The sequence below is a fragment of the Balaenoptera physalus genome (assembly GCF_965194825.1).
Source record: "Balaenoptera physalus genome assembly, chromosome: 12".
Taxonomy (NCBI): Eukaryota; Metazoa; Chordata; class Mammalia; order Artiodactyla; family Balaenopteridae; genus Balaenoptera; species Balaenoptera physalus.
The window spans coordinates 63,932,069-63,953,505 of record NC_138897.1 but is presented as its reverse complement, the minus strand read 5'-3'; the positions used below and the strand labels follow the sequence as shown (position 1 = coordinate 63,953,505).

Sequence of the window (21,437 nt, the reverse complement as noted above, 5' to 3'; positions counted from 1 at the left end):
CACAGTGGCGTCCGGTCAGTGCTCACGGATGGAATGAAGCGGCCGCAGCTCTGCCTCGTACTCCCGGCCTCCACGCACACAGGGGGCTGCTTGGACTCTTGTGTAGCCAGGTTAGGTGGAATGTTTTATTTGGCTGTGTAGATGGAATGTTTGTGTGTATGTGGGTATGAATATTTAAATTCTCATTTAAAAACATGCTAGGATGGAATTCAAAATCTTTTTCTGGCAGAAAATCAAGCCTGTCTCTTCTCTATTTTCTTCTCCTTTCTCATGATTTTATAAATTACAGCTTGTCCCAATAAAAAATTATCCAGATGGCCAGTTCTTCACGTTACATTTTATTCCATGCAGAGAACGTGTCTTTGTTTCTAAAGAATTCCTTTCTTACCACATGTTCTATTCTTGCAGCGACTCAGTAAATTTTGGAATGAAATTGAAAAAAAAAAAAGTAAACAGCTTAAATTCTCTCAAAGTGTTCTCATTTCCCTACTTTTTTTTTTTTTTGTATAATCAACAGTGCCAAAGATGTTATATAAATTTATTAACATCATCAATATCCATTTGGCAAAGCACCCACCACGTACAAGGTGATGTCAGGTATTCCATCATTTTTATTTGTGTTTAGTATATTCAAAGAAAAGTCTAGGGACTTCCCTGGTGGCGCAGTGGTTAAAAATCCGCCTGCCAATGCAGGAGACACAGGTTCGAGCCCTGGTCCAGGAAGATCCCACATGCCGTGGAGGAGCTAAGCTCGTGCACCACAACTACTGAGCCTGCACTCTAGAGCCCACGAGCCACAACTACTGAGCCCGCATACCTAGAGCCCATGCTCCGCAACAAGAGAAGCCACTGCAAAGAGAAGCCCGCGCACCTCAACGAAGAGTAGCCCCCACTCACCGCAACTAGAGAAAGCCCGCGTGCAGCAACAAAGACCCAACACAGCACTAAATAAATAAAGAAAGAAAAGAAAAGTCTAATCCCAGAGGCGGTTTGGCATAGTATTTCAAAGCCTAGATCTGGCATGAGGCTGCCTGGGTTTCAACCCTATCTCTACAACTCCCTAGCTCTGTGGCCTTGCATGACTTACTTCACCTCTCTTTGCCTCAGCTTCTTCATCTATAAAATGCAGATAATAATAGTACCTATTTTGTGGTATATTGTGAGACTTGAAAGAGTTAACATATAAAGAGAGCTTAAATCAGGGTATAGCACAGAGTAAAAACTGTAGAACTATAGTCTGTTATAGATATTATTATGAATATTAGACTAATCAAGTTGTGTTTTGATGGCATTCTCTCTTTAAATTTTTAAATAATTTTACTGCCTAAATTTAGTAGAAATAAAAAATTTATGTATCTAGTTTAGATTAGTCTGGTCATCTTATGTAAAGTATTCTACATGTTGATTCTCACTAACAGTTGAAAGAAATTACTCAAACAGTATTTCAGAATAGCTTATGGCAGAAAAAGTAGTATTGAATCATATTTTCTTGAAAGAAATAAGTGTTCATCTTTATCCACGGTTACATGGATGCCCCCAATCTTTAATATCTCAATGTTGTTTATTTAAATAAAAAAACACAAGTTTTTAAACAGCTCCCTTCAAGATTTAGTGAGATTCCTAATGTTGGTTCTTATTTCTAATTAGGATGATATTGCTTTACACACATTAAATTACAGTAGACGTTTGCCTTTGGTGTGTTAACTAATTTAGGGGGAAGAGAATTGACAATGTCTTCAATATGGAGCCTGCCTATATGTATTTGAACCTACAGAAGAGGTTTTATTTGCAGACTGTGGAATGATAAAAGGTCATCTCTTAAAATAGCGATCCAAAATGTATGCTCTGTAATTCTCCAAAAGACTCCTTAATGCATCGCTTACAGGGGAGGGAGGGGCAGCAGGACTCTGGCAAATCCTCTTGTATCTGTTAGAGTTTGGAGGACTTAGGTCGAAGGATGCTTTGATCTCTGATGTGGGCTAGTTTGGTTTTCCTTTTCCATCACACAGACTACACTCCTAAACTTAGCTTATAGGTTTGTCAAGTTGACTGAATTGTGACTTGAGGGCATCTCAAGACAACATGTGAATGCCCTGTTGATACTGAGTCAATATTAGCATTTAACATATGGGTTAGATGCATGTGGGTATATGTAAATATACACATATGTAAACATATCTTCATGCATACCCAGATAACTTTTACAATTTCACTTAAATTGAATTTAAAGCCATCCAAAAGATGGGATTATTTCCTTATGATCCATAGCCGAAATACACACCTTTAACTTATGGATAATTTTTTTAAATTATGCTTGGAGCATTTTTGAGTTGAACTGTTCTCCAGGTGCTCCTCAGACAACTGTCCTGAAAAAGACTTTCACTTCTAAGAGAAATGTTGTTTTAAAACAATGCATATTTATAAAAAGAGAAAAAACACTTTCAAGACCTTTGCAGAAATTAAATGTATTTCAAACCAGAATATTCCAAGTTAAAATGCATTTGACAGTTTAAGCTATAAAAAAATAATATTGACATGTTCGTACCACTTAACCAAAATATTAAAATTAAAAGGGTAAAAACAACTGATAGTAACAGAAACACTCATCGTAATAATGGAAACATACACTTATCACTTGAAATTGTTTTGATTGAATTAATAATGTAGCACGTTCATCACTTTACTATTTAATTTACTGCTTAATGTTAACTATGTTGATAATATTCTGTTAGAAATTTTAAACAGTAGATTCTGTCTATCAGATCTTCCCCATGTATAGATTATACAAATTACTTAGTACATTAAGCTGGTTACAGCATAAAATTTTAAAGGCCATTAGTGTGCTATTTAGTATATGATCATATTCCTTGAGAATAGTTTATACCTTGGAAGTTTCTAGTAACAATACACTAAAGTACTTTAGAGGAAAGAGACAGACACACACACTTTAACCTTCACTCTTGATGCATTTTTCCTTCCCTGTGTAGTTTACTGAAAATATTACCTACAACAGAACAGTTCAGATAACATTTTTGCACACACTCAATCAAAGGGTATCTCCTAATGCATACCAAGTAAATGTCATATGTTGGATCTGACTTTTTGGTATTAGAACTGACATTAATGAAATGACTAAGCTCATGTCTCTAATGAAACAAAAATAAGTGTAGATTGCATTTAATTTTTATCTATTTCTGTATACACCAACAGGGTTCATAACCTTGGGATGTACTCTAGTCTTTATCAGTTTCAAAATCTGTGAATATTCCAAATACCATACCAGGATCCCAGTAGGCTAAGTTGTGATGGGGGCTAAGTCCTCTCCAGGAGGGGGCTGGTTTTCCACCTCTGCAGTTGGGCCTTTGTTGTTTCATCTGGATGATGAGTAGAGATGCCAGGAAGCAAAAAGGGCCAGATGTTTTTTTCTGTAAGGACAGAAGCAGCTCCTAGGAGGAAAGATTCAATCTGGGATAGCTAAATAAGGAGACTGGAAAGAGAGGAGCCCACGTGGGATGACCTGGGGGACATTGATTAAGGTAGGAGGATGAGAAATTGAGAGCAAGTTCTGTGATGATTGAGATATTCAGGTCTTTTTTTTTTTAAGTTGTATGCTTGAACAGTTTTATGACTTATTTCTTTAGAAACTGATATGCTGCTTAGGCACAAGATAGCCCAGGTTTATTAAGTTCACACTGATGTGAACAATAACTGTAGCTATAGAAACTTGTTATGGATACACAATATAAAAAGATGTAGATTGTGACATCAGTAACATGAAAAGTGAGAGGAGAAGTAAAAGTATAGTGTTTATATGCAATGGAAGTTAAGTTGTTATCTGCTTAAAATAGGCTGCTATAACTTTAAGATATTTTATGTAAGCCTCATGGTAATCACAAAGAAAAACCTGTAGTGGATACAAAAAGATAAAGTAATCAAAGCATACCACAGGGGGGGAAAAAATCATCAAATTGCAAAGGCAGACAACAAGAGAGGAAGAAAGTAACAAAGAAAATATAAAACCTTCAGAAAACAATTAACAAGGCATTAATAAGTCCTTTCCTATCAATAATTACTTTAAATGTAAATGGATTAAATTATCCAATCAAAAGACATAGAGTGACTGAATAGATAATAAAACAGGCTCCAAATATATGCTGCCTACAAGAGACTCACTTCAGCTTTAAGGACACACATAGGCTGAAAGTGGAGGGATGGAAGAAGATATTCCATGAAAATGGTTATCAAAAGAGAGCAGAGGTGTTGTACTTACGTCAGATAAAATAGACTTTCAGTCCAAAACTGTTGTGAGAGACAAAGGTCATCATGTAATGATAAAGGAATCAATTTATCAAGAAGATATAACAATTGTAAATATATATGGAGTCACCATTAGAGAACCTGAATTTATAAAGCAAATATTAACAGAAGTAGAGCGAGAAATAGATAAATAGAAATTTTAGAATGAAAAATATAAAAACCACAAATAAAATGGATCATTAGTATTATATTTTGTATCAGAATGACTTTTTTAAAATTAAAAACTCATGAGTATTTAATTTGTGCCAGTCACTATACCAGGACCTTGCCTAGATTTTCTCATTTAGTTTTCACAAAAATCCCTGTACTGTCACCATTTTATAGATGAGGAAATGAAAAACAAGCCTCTGGTACTAGTAGCTTTAATACAATTTTCTAGTTCTTATATCTGTGCTTTTCAACACCTAACTTGAGTAGTAATTCTCTTCTAACTTTCTAATTGGCCATGTTAGCAAGTTTATAGTATATAGGATGATTTTACAGGCTGAACTACCCCAGAGAAAAGTACTTTTATTTATTTATTTTTTATTTTAAATTTTTATTGGAGTATAGTTGATTTACAATGTTGTGTTAGTTTCAGGTGTACTGCAAAGTGAATCCGTTATACATATACATATATCCACTCTTTTTTAGATTCTTTTCCCGTATAGGTCAACAGAGTATTGAGTAGAGTTCCCTGTGCTATATAGTAGGTCCTTATTAGTTATCTATTTTATATATAGTAGTGTGTATATGTCAATCGGAAAAGTATTTTTAGAGTCAAATTTGTTTCATCCAACTCTTTGAAGTCTGAGTTATATAGATGTAGACTTCTTTTAACTCTACTTATGAAACTTTTGTTCTTAATATTCATACATTTTTCTTACTGTGTGCATTAAATTTTCTAGTATTTTTAATGACAATTAAGTGACAATATCAGCTATTTTATGGACAAAAGTTAGAAAGTTTACCTGTAATATATCTTGGGTAAACTCACTTTAATATATCTTGGGTAAACTCAGTTTTTTCTTTTTTGGGGGGGGTCAGGTAAACACATTTTAAAGCCTCAGGAATTTGAAGAGAATTGACTCTGAGACCTTAGAATCTTACGTATACCAGTTGGGTTTTGCTCATCTCTGTATTTGAGAACAATATAATAGAACTTGCGTTATATCCTCAGTAGATATTATAATGTATTCTTGGAAACTTCCTGGTCTATATCCCTGGTCTCTCTCTCTTTCTCTCTCTCTCTCTGTATATATATATATCTCATTTATACTTGCTCACAATCCTCATAGAAGTAAAATCGGTAACAGTTTAAGTCCTATGTTAGCTTTTAAAAGTTTCCATAGAAAGTATTACAGATATTCTATAATTTCAGTAACCTGCATTTCAGTGTTTATCATGCCTTTCGATACCATTGGCCAAGAAATCAATATTTTCTTAAAAATAAAAAATATTCATTTAACATACTACGTAAGTTTAAGCTACCCACGTATTAAAGTTAAATTGCAGTGAGGACAAATGGTCTTCTGTTCACCAGGGACCATCGTGGGTGGGAGGTGGGTGCTGCTCTTAACGCGACAGGTAGGATGTAGGACCTGCCAGCGGGCTGGGGATCTTGGTGTCATCAGGGCCCAAGGCCAGGCTGCAAAGCAGGCAGCGTTTACTTATCTCGCTCCCTCCCGTTTCCTGGCTGACCCCCTTCTCTGAGAGTCTCAGCCCCTTACCCTCTGGCAAGGGCAGCATCTAGGACTTTCCTGCCGCCTTTGCTGTGGGAGGCCAACCCCTCAGACAGTCTTCTTCCGGGCGCGCTTCCCAATACGAGGCCCCCACTCACTCCAACAAGTAAATTCTTATCTTTTGAACCTAAGCAAAGAGACTTTAGCGTGTAACCTCCCAGCTCAGATATGTTGTCTTATCTAGGTCTTAGAAAGAAAAGAATATAACTGGATAATAAAATAATTGAGACTAAAATACAAAAGGCAGTGGGCTTCCCGGAGGGGTGGCTTAGTTGCATTAGAGAACTCTTTACAGTTTAACTACATCCCTAATTCCTGGGCTACGTGAGGGCATATTCCTAGATCAGGGCTCCTCCCGGGAGCTACTTGCCTTTTTTGGATGACTTCACTTTTCTGGATCAGCAAAAAGGGTGTCAACGACCTGACACTCTTCCTGAAATATTGCTGACCTCTGTGTTTGTATTTATGTTTTGAAGTACAGCACCCAAGGGGCTCTTTCATCTTTGCCATTTTGCTTAAATTTGTAATGCCTCCCTACCCTTATAACGTCATGTCACAGAGAGAAAATGCTAATCAGTACTTGGGAAGGGAGGGAATTCAGAGTCTGGAGGAGGCCGCTGTGGCTGGAAGGACTCTGGTGCCTGAGGCCCCTCCGGCCACCCTGAGGGCGTAGCTGCACAGGGGTTGGGAAGCTACCAGTTAGGTGTGTGGTGACAGCTTAGTAATAACCTCGTGGTCCAGACTGTCCATCTCCCAGGATTTGACAGATCGTGGCCCATTATTTTCAGCAAAACAAGGTAGTCAGAGGCAAGCAGGAACCACACTTGCTGCTTGGGTATGAGAAGATGAAAACATTGTAGATACAAGGTATGATCATATGGTTGGATGAGCAGAACCTGGAGCCCAAGGGGTTTGGAAATCAGCAGGTGCTATCTAGACTCTTGGAATTGGAGCTGCACGGGAAGAATCCAAAATGAAGGTGGGATCCCAGCCAGTGGGTAAAGCACAGTAGGAGAGAATAATTCAGGGGGAGAAGCACATAGGCGACTGGCCAGCTGGTATCGGGGAAGCGGGGTGGGGGGGGCCTGGCTGCCTAGGTTGGGATTAGGAGGCAGAGGGCCTCCTAATGGGAGATGGCCCGGCAAGAAGCAAGTAGGAACGTAGGGCCTCTGTCCCTCAGATCAGGACTGGTCCTGAGAGTATGAGGAAACTGCACCGACCTGTGGAATCAGGTGCCCCTGCTGTGGAAGGAAGGAGAATTCAGAGGCCGAGGACCCCCCCGGGCGTGACACCGCCTGCCGTGATTCAGTGCCGGCTGCTCCAGTGCCCCCTCCCCGCCCCCTGCCCCATTACAGCCAGCAGGGGAGCAGCCAAGGACACTGCTCCTAAGAGGAGTGCACGACAGTTTTTAAGGAAAAAAATACATACTGATACAGTTTTATTTTTCTATTTCTCCTCAGATGTTAAAAATTCTACTTAAAGATTCTGAAAAGCAAAACTAGTATTTTTAATGGCAGCCATTTTTATGTTTCCTTCTATTTATCAAGAGGGCTACTAGGATCTCGGTTTTTAGCTCTCTCCAAAAATCTCTTTTAAAGTTTGTCTGCAGCTGCCTAGCAGTTTTTTGCTTATTTAGCATTCACCCTCTATTCATCTGTCTTGCTGATGAACTTGGGCCTGACATATTTTATAAATTATTTGGTTGAACTGTATAAAATTCCCAATATTCTACTGTCTCTGACTTCTAAAAACTATATAGTTCCTGCTATCGCTTCCTTCTTTTCCTGCCAACAGCAAACACATGTTGAATTAAGGAGGGATGGGGAGCTGGTCTGCTCGATCAGAAGAGCCCCGCCTCCCCCAGGACACCCGCTCAGGCCTTCCCTCCTGGCCTGCAGTTTTCATGCCTCCTTATCTTGGTCCATTATGAGCTTAAATTTGAATATGCCATTTCCCTATCCTTCAGAAGCTATCATTTTACCTTGACCAACAGAGCCTTAAGTCATAGAAATTTCAGCTTATGTCAGCAATTTTCTAAAAAGACTGTGTCTTCAGAACCTTTTCCCCCAGTATTTGGCTAAATCAAATGTAAGCGTTAAGTAGTTGTATCACACCTAGGACAACCACTTAATCAGATTTTTCCTATGTGTACAGATTTATGCAGTCATGTATGTTCTTCCAAACACACACACACACACGCGCATGAGTCAGGGTCTGCATGTGCAAGAGGGCAGGCTGACATTTGGGATGTCATCTCTTTAACATAAATATTTCTCTGCATTGAGCGCAAGTAAACACAGTGTTGCAATCCAGAAGCTTGTTCACAGCAGAGCCCAGGTTGAAAATGGTGCAGACAATGCAACCGAAAGCCCCCTCGTCCCGCTCCTTTCGTACCTTCCTTTGTCTCCCATCATTATCTTCTTTCAGGTTCTTCACCAGCATCTTCTGCAAAATATGCTTTTGTCATTTAATATTGGGTTGGCCAAAAAGTTCGTTTTGGATGTTACGGAAAAACCGGAACGAACTTTTTAGCCAACCCAGTATATTCTTTTGAACTTCATGCTTTTTTCTGATCTGTATAATCCTGAGATACTTTCTCATATGCGTCGCCTCCCGCAATCGAGAAATATTCCATTCTACTGATGCCCGAGGCATTGCATTTAGTTTTGCATGCCTGAGTACCCAAGAGACAAAGAAGAGCTAGAATGGGATTAGGAAATAAATGAATGTTTAAATGAGTAAAAGGATTGATTAATGAATGAAGACTGAGGGAAACAAAATTTCTCTCAACTTAAGCAAGTACTGAGTAAGAGGATGAATGGTAGCTTCTACAATACTGGATAGATAAGCCTGAGGAAGAGATAGCATGAGTGTCTTGCAGCTCTAGTCATGTGCGGTAATTATATGAAATTTAGAAAATTCATGACCGTAATGATCATTAAAAAAATCTCAAATTGGGGGTATGTATTAGATGGATAGCAAAGCTTCTGAGTGATAGCGTCTTCATGAAAACTCAGCTGTGCTTAAAATAAACATTTCCCCATCTCCCTTAGGTTAGCCTAATGCCTTTCAATTTTCATCTGCGGAAAATTCTTTCTAAAAATCTCCCTTAAATCTCATATGCTGCAGCCTAAACCAATTGGTCCTGCTGGAAACTGCTTTATCACCTCTGCACTTCTCATCCAGGACCCAGCATGGGCTGACTTATTTTCCCCTAGACATTAACCGTGGCAAACCCTGTACTGCTTTCCCTGTGAATGCTTGCCTTGGCTACACTTTGCACAAAAATTACGTTCCTTTTTTTTCGATGGTGCTAAAAATATTTTCTCACTTCTGCCCATGTGATTGATGCTCATAATTAAGTGATTTATTTTGGGGTTTCCCAAGAAGGTGCCAGGTAACTTTGGGAAATTGCTTATCCTGTGTGAGCCTGTTTTCTAACCTAGAAAAAAATGTCAATACCATCTTTGGGTATTTAGTACTAAATATTAGAGATGATATATGTAAAACACCTTGTATTGCAATGGGTCCATGTAAACACTCAATAGGGGTAGCTTTTGTTCTTATTATAAATTTTATTTATTGGTACATATCCCAACTTCTTCACTAGATTTATATTCTCCAGAGTGCTTAGCATGTAGCACATGCTCAGTTAGTGGGTTGTTGAATCAATAACGGAATAAACTAAGAAATAGTGCCAATTAATGTTAACTACAGAACATGCATCCACAGGGGCGCCCCTGTCTGGCAAAGTACAGGTCCACCCTGGCATGTTGGGCGAGGCTGGTGTTATCAGAACCACCCCATCCCAAATTCCAGAAGGCCCGTTCTAGATACAGGTTGGTACTGAAGTCCTCTGAGGTTAGACTGTGTATAAGTGCTCCCTGGAAAACTCAGTCTGCTGTAAAACAGAGGGAAACTGCATTGCTCCCTGATTTTATCATGACTTTAAAATAGCAAAAGCAAACTTTCACGTATCAGAAAGGATTTATTATGCACCGTATACCAGCAAATTTATAGTAAGCAGGAAGCGAATTCCTAAAAAAAGAGCCAACTGCCAAGATACTGATGCATCTGAGTCTGTGCTCCCCAAACGTAAAGGATGGCAGCACTGTCGTAATGAGAGCAGCTACCACTAGTGTGTGTGTGTGTGTGTGTGTGTGTGCGTGTGTGATTCCTCGTGGTCACAACAGCCCGTAGGAGCTGGATCTGATTTTCCCATTTCACTGGAGGGGAACCGGAGCTCGGTGGACCAGCTCCCTCAGGGTTGTGGGCGGGGCGCCGTCCTGCCTGGTCGGCCCCTGACAGCATCTGCCTCGTTCCCGGCAGCACAGAGATTGGGGGCCTCTGGGGACAGGAACGTGGGCACAGAAATCTACCGGAGACAACCGATCACCTGTGGCAGGGGCCAGAGCCTCTGCCCTGAGCCTGCTGTCAGCCTCCTAACACATCCTGGAGTCAGGATTCAGTCTTGACTGTGGTCTCTCCTCTTTCACCCACAACTGGCCCTTCACGTTCAAACACAAAACTTCCTAGCTGGTTTCAGGAGGATGAAGCAGTCATCCAGATACACTGTTTCTGGATACATGAATGATAAGAAGTAAAAGCATGATATTCTCTGATACTGGTAAAGATGTTTAGTTACCCCATAGTATTTTGTGATACAGGTAGTCAAATTAGAGCTTGAATATTGGAGGATACAAACTGAATTAGGTGTTTACATGACATTTTCATTGCTCCATTGGATGTACATCTTTAGGTTGTTCTTAGATTTTTAAGTTGTTTTTTTTTGGCCTCACGGCATGTGGGATCGTAGTTCCCCGACCAGGGATCGAACCCGAGCCCTCTGCGTTGGAAGCACGGAGTCTTAACCACTGGACCACCAGGGAAGTCCCTTAGATTTTTAAGTGTTTTAGATTGTGAAAACCGTATTGCTGATGACTGTACCTGTAATGTCTGCTGACCGGTGTCTATGGTCTGGCACCTGAGATCTTCACAAAGGGCAATATGAAAAGAAACTTAACCTGAGTGTGTTCAGTGAAAGGAGAATGTCTCTATTCAGCTTTTCAATATTGGATGTACGTCTGTTCCAATGGCGGTACAGCCCTGATGTATCACCCTAAACTGATGCCTGTGCTCTCATTTTTATACAAACCAGTGCCTTTGGCTGCCCGTATTCGGACATGAACTTGAAAAAGGAGGCAATGCTTCACGATCGTCTGCGAGAACAAACACAGGCAAATGTGGACTCAGACTCCGCACATTCAAAATCGAAAAACCTCTGTAGTTTGAAGTTCAATGGAAAACATGAAAAGGGGAACAGCCAGTCCAGGTAAGGAACTTCTGAAAATGTGAACCAGAGAGTAAAGCGTGTAGAACAGAAAAGAACAAATTTGTTGGTGATAATAGTTTCTTGTGTTTCTTCAGAATCTTTCTTTATTCTGTATATTATTGTGTTCACTGGCTCATAGAATTCATCTAAGCCTTGACATTTATTTTAAAAATATTTTTTCTTACTTCATCCTCAAAAATTTGAATTTACCTCTAAGTGTAGCTATTGTACGTAGGCAACAGAAAGCAAATCTCACGTGTAAATTCTGTAAGACTCCCTGTATCTCTGGAGTCATCTCACAGGTGGCATCTCTCTGGGCACGTGGCCCGGTGTTCGCATCCTCTTGGTCCCATCAGGATCCCCTCGCTCACCTGGTACTTGTCATCTTTAATCCAAAAGCCCCTCAGATACGATTTCCTTACTCTGAATAGTTCCTGTTTTGATTTATCGATGGCACATCATCCTTTTGTTCCTAAGTGTAAACTTATGACTTTAAGGATCAGTTCTCAATTTTTATTTACTTATAATCATTATCTAAGAAGCTACAGATGCAACCTTATTTGCTCTTTTTTAACCTAAATGAGTAAATAAATAACATTTTAAGATAAAAGTTTCATCCTCCATGCTGGGAATTATAAACACAGGAGAATCTAACTACAAGTAAATAATTGGAGACCAGACAGAGATGGAGCCATGAAAGGCTCGGCAGAGGTGAGAAGTGGGTGTTTTTCAGGCCCCGCTACAGGCAGAAGGCACTGGCGTTCAAGGTTGAGCTTTGGAGGAGCTGGTACGGGAGGGGCTGCTGGTTCTCCGGACCACCATCACCCACCCCCGGCCCCATGCCCAGCCCTCGCCCAGCCCTGCCCTTCCCGTTCAGCACGTGGGAGAGGACGGTGCGCGCCTCTCTGCGGGGGCAGACTTTCCAGGAACCCCTTTCTGCCCTTTCACCCTTCGGTCCCAGCGTGGATGCTCCTTTACTGCCAAGGTCTGTTCACTGGGAGAGTTTGGCTCCTAGGACACACTTTTCACGTGGAGTTTACATCCTGGACTGTGCATTTTGTTCTTCTTGTAGAGCATCTCGGTGACGTTGCATTTTCGTTAAGCAGCTGATTTTGAGCGTGGTCGCTGTGCCCGGGGCCGCCCGCCACCCGCCGCAGCGCGCGCCCCATCCTCTTCCTCCGGGTACCGCGTAGCTCCCCTGCCGCGTGTTACCCTGCGTTTTCTCCTTTGCGCTACACCCACTGCTCTTGCCGGAACTGTACGGGGTCTAGTTTTTCTTTACTGCTTTTCACACCCACACCGTTTACAACTTCAAGTGGCTGAGAGCTCGAACAGCTTTTCCATTTCCTAGTTGAGGGAGTTTTTTCTTTTTTTTCTTTTTAAACTGTTTTCCAGGGAACAGCGCTTGTTTATTCCAGAGACCAGTGCATCCATTTGCTGTTACTCTTTTTGTTCTGTTATCTTCCCCCCCCCCAAATAAAAACTCAGCCTCTCTTGTAAACATTTTAGACATTCATCCTCAATGTCAAAAGTCAGAGAGAATAAACAGCTCTTTGAACTGCTTTAAAAAAACGATGACCCCGTTGTGTTCTCTCGGAGATTAGCCCGGCCTTTCTCTTCAGCACAGGTGTACGGCTCCCCCGTCCCTAACTCGCCTTTCAATACATTGTTGTGTGCTTTGCCGTTCTGAAGGGTTTTTGCACTGAAATGCGTCCAATAAGCATAATTACTACAGATAGAAAAAGCAGAGAATGTTAGTTGATAACCAAGCAAAAAAATTACACATGATCCTATCCTGTCAGATCCTGTTTCATGAATGCACAGAGCTGTGTGAGCGGCTGCGCGGAGGAGGGGGAGTGTCACGGTGGTCCACGTCTCGAATTGTTAAGCCTTCTTTTTCTTTCACATCCCAAGACCAAAGCCATTCTTGCACTCCAATCCCCGTCCTCTTTTTTTTTTAAAACCAGTCATCACAACAAAATGATGTTCGGGTAAGTGGTCTTAGCAGTAATGCTCACTTTGACCTCCTTCCATCCCCATGACCTCCTGTTCACGCTCCAGAATTCCAGCTCAAGGAAAAAAAAGATAACAAGGAAATCGACAAGGAAGAATATGTAGGCTAATGACGAGCAGCTAAAATTTATTTCAACTCTTTTCACAGTTTATTTGTGGCAATCTCCTGAGGCTGCCTCTCCTCTAACCCAAACCTTTGCTCTTAAAATCACAAGATACCATGTACAGGTGGAGGAGAATGTTGAAATCCCATCTCTCCTCTTCTACATGCTGAGGAAGAATAACTTGTGGTTGGCACGTGTCCAAGGATAGACAAGGGGGTGAAATTAGTGAAAATCAGGGTTTTAATTTCCTCTGGCGTCCAGTGCATCCATGGTCACCGAGCCCTGGACAGGCCTGCTCTAACTTCTTATACAAGCAACGCTGTCACCTTAGCATCTCCAGACTTCTTGCAATTCCAGTGCAAAATATAAAATTATCTCTTGACCTTCTTCCAAAATCAATTAGATGCTGCCCAAAAGTTTAGGGAATTTTGTATTTTCCTTAACTGCATCCTAGTTTTGTGTTTAGTTTTAAAAAGCATGTTTGTTCTCATGTTAATCTTTGGAGAGGGAGTTATTATTAGTAAATTTTAAGTCTCCATGATTTAGTAGTGGAAATAGTCTATTTATGTTCACATTTTCTTAGTAGAGGGTCAAGTTATAAATTCGAGTGCATTATATACTACTAAATGTTTATAGGATTCATCTTCATAGTAGTACGATTGCATGTTAATATAATTTTAAAGAGATTCACAATAGGTCGCCATTACTGAAAAACTGTATGCTGTAAATATATTCCCTTTCTTGGTGCTAGTAGAGTGATTAGTATTATATTCATCGTGCATTAAACGGAGGCAAATGACCTTAACACTTGAGCATCTTTCATCTGGGAACGTACTCTAGGGTGGATACCTTAATTTGTTTGACAGTTTATAGTTTTCAGATACATTACCTTTAAAAGCTCCCCATAATCTTGTGATTTAGGCAAAACAGACATTATTGTTGTTATATTGTATATGTTGTATATACATATATACAACTATATATATGTTGTATATATAGTATTGTCACTTATTGGTGAAGAAGTAGAGGTTCTTACTAGTAGCTAATCCAGGACATAGGTCTTCTGGTTAAATCCGGCATATTCTTAGTTCAGTAAACTGGTAACAGTAACAAGAGATTTATCAACAGTAATACTAATACTGATATCATACACTTATTAGCTTGTGCCGCAAAGCATTGTGCTGAACAATTCATATACATGGTCTTGTGAATTTTATTTCATCCTCACAACAACTCTGTGCGTGGAAAGTATTCTGACTCTGGTTTTATAATGTAGGCACCTGAAGGCTCAGAGAGGTTAGGCAAAGTGTGCAGGACCACACAGATAATTAGTAGAAAAGGTAGGGTCTGAGTCCAGAACTACCTGACCCTAAATCCTATACATGTTTTCAACAGCATCAGGCTGGCAAAAGAATGGCAGTTGGAGGCTCTGAAAATGCCTGGCTGGGTTTATATTTAGACTTTCTACTGGTTTTCAGTATTCTCAGGGTCATCTCGTGAGGCATTTATTTCTTATTTTGTGAAAACAGAACTACTGAAGGGGAAGAATCTCAACCATGTTTGCCCCAAACTGTTTATTTTTATGTATACTATATAATGCAAGACTTCCACCTGAACACGTTTCTTTGTAATAGGTACTAAAGGCTTCGATCTGCAACGAGAGAATAAAATTATACTCATTAAACAGTTTCATCATAAGAAAATTACTTGAAATGCAGCTGCCCCCCCACGCCCTATATTATGTTAGCTGGCTTCCCGGGCCTGTGTAGGACATTTTTTCCAGGCCCCCTCCCCATCCACCTGGGTATTCTTTAATAACAACTTCTGCCTCTAATTTACACAGTCAGCAGGACCATTAGTTAAAAGAGCTGTCATATTCAATCACGGCTATTAAGAAAACCTAAGAAAATGCCTAATAAAGCTCACTTTGTTTTTCCTAATGCCTGCCATATTATAAATTTAACATACTTCCCAAAGGCCTATATTGACAATAAAAATGGCTGGGAAGAATTATGGTAATCACAGAGAATGGCAGGCAGTGGAGTAGTTCCTTAATGATCCTCGTAATAAACTGCTCTGCTATGAGCCAACTAGTTTGTTTTCACGACTCAGATTACCTTCTGTGAGGTCCGTTCTCAGAATTTAACCAGTATTAGCTGGTTGTTTCGTGTATGAACCTTCCAAGTCCTTAAAGAGGTTTCCTCGAGTCCATCAGCCTTTGCTCTTGATCCTTCCCACGTAAATTCTCTGCTTTCGGAGGCCAAGCCTCTCGGCTCCCACTCACGCCCTGTCACCATCCGCAATCGTGTTCTTCTTCCTGCGCGGGTGCCTTTGTTCCCATTCTTCCTGCCTCCTTTACTCCTGCTGCGTGTTCTCTTCTCCAAGGCTCATCTCTGTCTTGAAACTTTCCACAGCAGTTCAGCCTGTGTGAGCTTCTTTTTAAATTATTTGCTTTATTATTTTATTTATTTATTTATTTATTTATGGCTGTGTTGGGTCTTCGTTTCTGTGCGAGGGCTTTCTCTAGTTGCGGCGAGCAGGGGCCACTCTTCATCGCGGTGCGCGGGCCTCTCACTGTCGCGGCCTCTCTTGTTGCGGAGCACAGGCTCCAGACGCGCAGGCTCAGTAGTTGTGGCTCACGGGCCCAGTTGCTCCGCGGCATGTGGGATCCTCCCAGACCAGGGCTCGAACCCGTGTCCCCTGCATTGGCAGGCAGATTCTCAACCACTGCGCCACCAGGGAAGCCCCCCGTGTGAGCTTCTTGACCTCAGAGATGGTGTATTACACATCTGCGTATTTTTCACGTCTAGTTCCATGCCTGACACTTAGCCGGTACTTGACAAAGCAAGTAGATGTTGAGCACCCGCGCGGTGCCGGGACTCTGCTGGGCCCTGGGGTGTGGATCGGATGAGAGCGAGGCCCCTTCCTTGTGCTTTGGGTCTGCTCCACGCTTTGTGTCTCCTTGAGCCTTTTTGATACTTGTCTTGCACACGTGCCTTATTTTCTCAAAAAGATTGGAGGCTGCTAAGGTGTGAGAAGCAGTTTTTATTATGCTTGTGTTTTTCCTTCACCACTGTTCGCATTATAGTTCTTAGTGAATCGTAGTTGACTGATTCAGGTACATACATTTGTTTTCCCATAACAGTCTCAATGTCTTTACCTGTAAAATGAATATAATATCCGAGGCTTAGGTTTTTGAACAGAGGTGTATAGATGCAGATAGATATAGATGTATGACTGGGCCTGGAACATAGAAGAAACTATTGAAATAATAATTCCATATCTTTCTTCCATTTTTATAAAACTTGTTGATCTTAAAGTCTTGCAGTTGGACTGGTTCTAGCTGTGTCTGTAGCACACATCTTTGCACCAAACATAGAAATTTAGCCCTTTGTCTATTTATTCGGAACTAAAGTAAACCCCTTAATCAAGTGAGCAGTGATCAAAACACCGAGACACCCAGGGTCCTCGGGGTCTGTGGAGGACTGTGGTTGGACAGGAAGCCCCCGGCCGTCCGGACAGCCCCCTCCCACTCCATACTTCCCGCTGGACTCTGAGGGACCTCCAGCCAAGTGTGACGATCCTGGAGCTTTACAGTGGGAAAGGACTCGGAAGGTGATCTCGTCCGACTTCTACAACAGAGAAATAAGGATGTTAAAGTCAAGAGTTTAGTCCCTTATTGACACTGTCATTAGTGGCAGCCCCGAGCCCTCTGACCCCAGGTCACTGCTCTGCTCACCATCCCATCCCTCCTCCTCCCCCAGAGCGAGGTCGGAACAGAGCTGGTTTATGGCGTTATAAATACCCGAACGGCACGTACCTCCCTGGATTCAGGATCCGGACCATAGCCGGATCATTTATTCATCATTTATCCATTGAACAAACCCTTAGAAAGGCACTGTTCCAAACTCCAGTGATACAGCAGTTAAGAAAACAGACTGAAATCCTTGTTCTCATTAAGCTTTCACTTAGTGGTCAGACAACCCACGCTGGTAAGTGGCGGGATGAGGCTCCGAGCTCAGGCAGGACGGCTCGTCCCCGCAGCCCAGGCACTGAGCTCGTTCACTCCCGGCACTGAGCTCGTTCACTCCCGGCACTGAGCTCGTCCCCGCAGCCCAGGCACTGAGCTCGTTCTTTCCCGGCGCTGAGCTCCTTCTTCATCCAGCGGGTACGTGCAGAGCGTCTGCTGTGGCCCGGGGGTGCCTTAGGGGCCAGGGATCAGGAGGGGAACAACGACTCCCATCCCCGCGGGGAGCGTATTTTCAGGGAGAGGAGACGGAGAAGGGAAAACAAAGGTAAACCAAATGGAAGAGAGACTCACAGACTGTGGTAACTGACAAGGAGTGAAAGGGGACCTTGGTCTCAGCAGTTACCCACCTTAAATTCCTGGAGACCATAGGCAGATCCAGACCATTAAGACGAGTTAGAGGGTTCTGTGGACTGTTTTGCAAATTGAAACCGAAACCAGCCTGTCAAGATCAGCTCAGGGGTGTAGACGGAAGCTGTGATGCGATGAAAGGACCTGGCCTCCTGGATTCCACTTGCCTCTGTGCCTCTGGCACCTTCATTGTAGTCTTATGTTTCTAAACAAGTTTATAGTCTTGCTAAAATGTGATAAAATAACCAATGTATGCCTTAAAAACATCTTTAAAAATATACTTCTATGCTGATTTTCATGAGGTGTTTTATGATTTATTGTGGATCTCTGGATTTCTGGAATCCTGCCTTGGCTCGGGCCCTTAGTAATTAAATGCTGAGAACAGTGTGTGCTAAAGTGTCCGTGGTTTCTTCCGTCAAGGAAATATTGGTGTTCCCAATCCCCAGAAAAACAAAACTTTGTTGCCTAAGCAACAGTGGGCATTTTTTCTCATCCACATACTTCATCTGGCTTTAAAATAATTATTTCCTATTTATTGTAAATAGTAAAGTTGTGACATTTAATGTCAGTTCTTTCTTATAACTAAAGCAATGCTTGTATATTATAGGAAAATTAGAAAATATAGATTAGTAAAAAAAAAAATAAAAGTTAAAAACATTATTAATACTCAGGTGTTTTCCTATCAAACAGCATAACTTGTAGGCTTATAAAAATATGATAAAATTCCCACTGCAATAATTCCAGGTAATTTAGAAGTTTTTAAGAATAATAATTTCTCACTCTCCACTCCTTAGCTCTAATGCTGCATCCCGAGGTTACTTGTGTGAATAGATTTTCATGTTCTTTTCTATGCTTTTTCTGTTTATGTATACATACAGATATGCAGGTACACATTCACTCTTTTTTTTTAACATCTTTATTGGAGTATAATTGCTCAACAATGTTGTGTTAGTTTCTGCTGTATAACAGAGTGAATCAGCTATATGCATACATATATCCCCATATCCCCTCCCTCTTGTGTCTCCCTCCCACTCTCCCTATCCCACCCCTCTAGGTAGTCACAAAGCACAGAGCTGATCTCCCTGTGCTATGCAGCTGCTTCCCACTAGCTATCTATTTTACATTTGGTAGTGTATATATGTCCATGCCACTCTCTCACTTTGTACCAGCTTACCCTTCCTCCTCCCCATGTCCTCAAGTCCATTCTCTACATCTGCATCTTTATTCCTGTCCTGACCCTAGGTTCTTCAGAGCCATTTTTTTTTTAGGTTCCATATATATGTGTTAGCATACGGTATTTGTTTTTCTCTTTCTGACTGACTTCACTCTGTATGACAGATTCTAGGTCCATCCACCTCACTACAAATAACTCAATTTCGTTTCTTTTTATGGCTGTCACTCTTTTTTTTTAAATTACATTCATTTTTTGTTAATGTTTCTTTGAAGGTTAGCTTGTATCACTCTGGACAGCTTATAATATAACCATGTTGAACACGGAGGAAGGATGCTGTGTTCCTGAAAGTTTAACACAGGAGCAAACCTTTAAAGCACCCAGACATTCAACGCTGAGGCTTTAATAACATACACACATATTTTATCCCAAGTTTATAATGGCGTTCTGAACAAGGCACCTGTAAATAAATCAGCATTTATGACCAGAAGAAAAATGCTCTGGTCTTGGACTTTTATTTTTATATGGAAAAGTTATAAAGACCTAAGCAACTAAGTCTACCCACAAAGAAAAAACAAATTTGCCTTCTTCCTTATGGAAAGCCATGTGAAAACATTAATTGTTGGCTCAAAGAAAGTCTGACAATAAAAGATATTAGCTTAAGAATATGTCTTATTTATTTGACAACCTGTCATGAATAATTTGCCATATCAACACAAGTGGATTCAATGCACTATTTTTAATAACTGTATCATATTCCGTAGTGTGGACGAACTTATTCAACTCATTCCCCTATTGACAGGTATTTAGGTTGTTTCCAGTATTTTTCCTCTTATAAGTAATGCTGCGGTAAACATTTTCACATGTATGCATATCGTTTATTGATGCTTTATAATGCAGTATTCTTTAAAGTTTAATTACCTTTTATTGACAAACTAAACATATGGTACGAATTCTTCTTTCTGTTGGTGGAGTCTTGCAGGTCCTCGATCCATTTGCTTTACTGTAAATAAGTTCACATTTGCCCACGTCCTTACACACAAGAGCACATAGGTGTGGATGCACGTAGGAAGTGTGTGTGGTACTCGTAACCTGCCCGCAGCCTGCACCCCAGCTCGTCACCCTCCAGCCCCACCACTGATTCTTCTCACTCCCACCCTCCACGGGTCTGTGCCTTTGCAGGGTCCCTCTCTGCACTTCACTCAGTAAAACTTGCTTCGAGGCCTGGTTCAAGCTCATGTCCTCCTGAAGGTGTTCTCTAACCTCTCGGACCTTTAAAGCAGAAAACCCCCTCTTACTTTGTGACTCCATCGTGGTTTCTTCATCTCCTCCTTGCGGCCCTTCTCTCAGTCTGCTCTGTGTGAAGGTAGGCAGTGGACACACCTGTATCCTCAGATAGCTTATGTCTCTTGGTGACAGACACCACCTCGACCGAGTGTGACACCTGCAGGTAGGAAAAGCTCAAAGAAATGTTGGCTGGACTTGGACAGTTTGTCTAAAAATAAAAAGCAGTCGGAGCCCAGTATTTGCTTTCCAAGTCCCATTATAAGTTATACCTAAATACAGTTGTTAGGGCAATTTTGGGAAAAAATAACCATGTGAAACAATCACAGATTGTGTGTATATTTTTGGCCTCAGTTGTTCAGCTTGACCGTTGTAGCATGAAAGCAGCCATACACAGTAAGTAAACCAATGAGCATAGCTCTGCTCTAATAAAACTTCATTTCTGAAAACAGGCTACGGCAGGATTTGCCTCATGGACTGTAGTTTTCCAACTCATGTTCTAGAAGGTGTTTATTTACGTGTAGACTGACCTGAGTTAAATTCAAATTCTTGCTCTTTTACTTGCTGTGTGACTTTGGGCAAGCTACTTAACCTCTCTCTCTTTTTCAACACACACATATATTACCTCCTTCGTGTTAGGCATCTGGTTCAGGCCTAGCATTTATTGAGCACAAAGCAGTAGCCACTGATTTGCCTCATTAAAAGCAGTGGAAGCATAGAAGGAGGGTCAGCGAACATGCAGCTCCTTTTTTCAAGGAAGTAGCAAAATCCTAAGGAAAAGGCAAGTCATTTGGAAAAACAACAGATAGTAAATACCAACGGATAGTAAAGATAGTAAAAACAACGGGATGGCAGGGGCATGTCTCTCCAACACAAGCACTGATGGTCACGTGCACTCCTCTAAAATGAATCACAGACAGACAGACAGACAGGTAGCTTGACACTTGCTGCAGCACCAGCGATTCTATTAACAAAAGGTTTTGAAGGTTGTTTAGATGCTGGAGCTATTATGACTACATAGAAGGTGCAGGCTGGGCTTTAAGAAGAATTGGTGAAATGATCAGAGCTAAGATTTTAGTGGTATTACCTTTTCAGCTAAAATACAAAGAAATATTAA

The 21,437-nt window shown here is 41.1% G+C and overlaps 1 protein-coding gene across 3 annotated transcripts in view; it reads left to right on the top strand.

Moving 5' to 3' along the window:
- Positions 1 to 21,437, top strand: part of L3MBTL4 (L3MBTL histone methyl-lysine binding protein 4) — a 318,381-nt gene that overhangs the window by 206,570 nt on the left and 90,374 nt on the right. For all 3 annotated transcript variants that reach the window (XM_082418694.1, XM_082418695.1, XM_082418696.1), the window contains one exon: positions 11,197 to 11,370. In XM_082418694.1, coding sequence (XP_082274820.1) covers positions 11,197 to 11,370 — 174 coding nt within the window. The remainder of the gene's footprint in view (positions 1 to 11,196; positions 11,371 to 21,437) is intronic.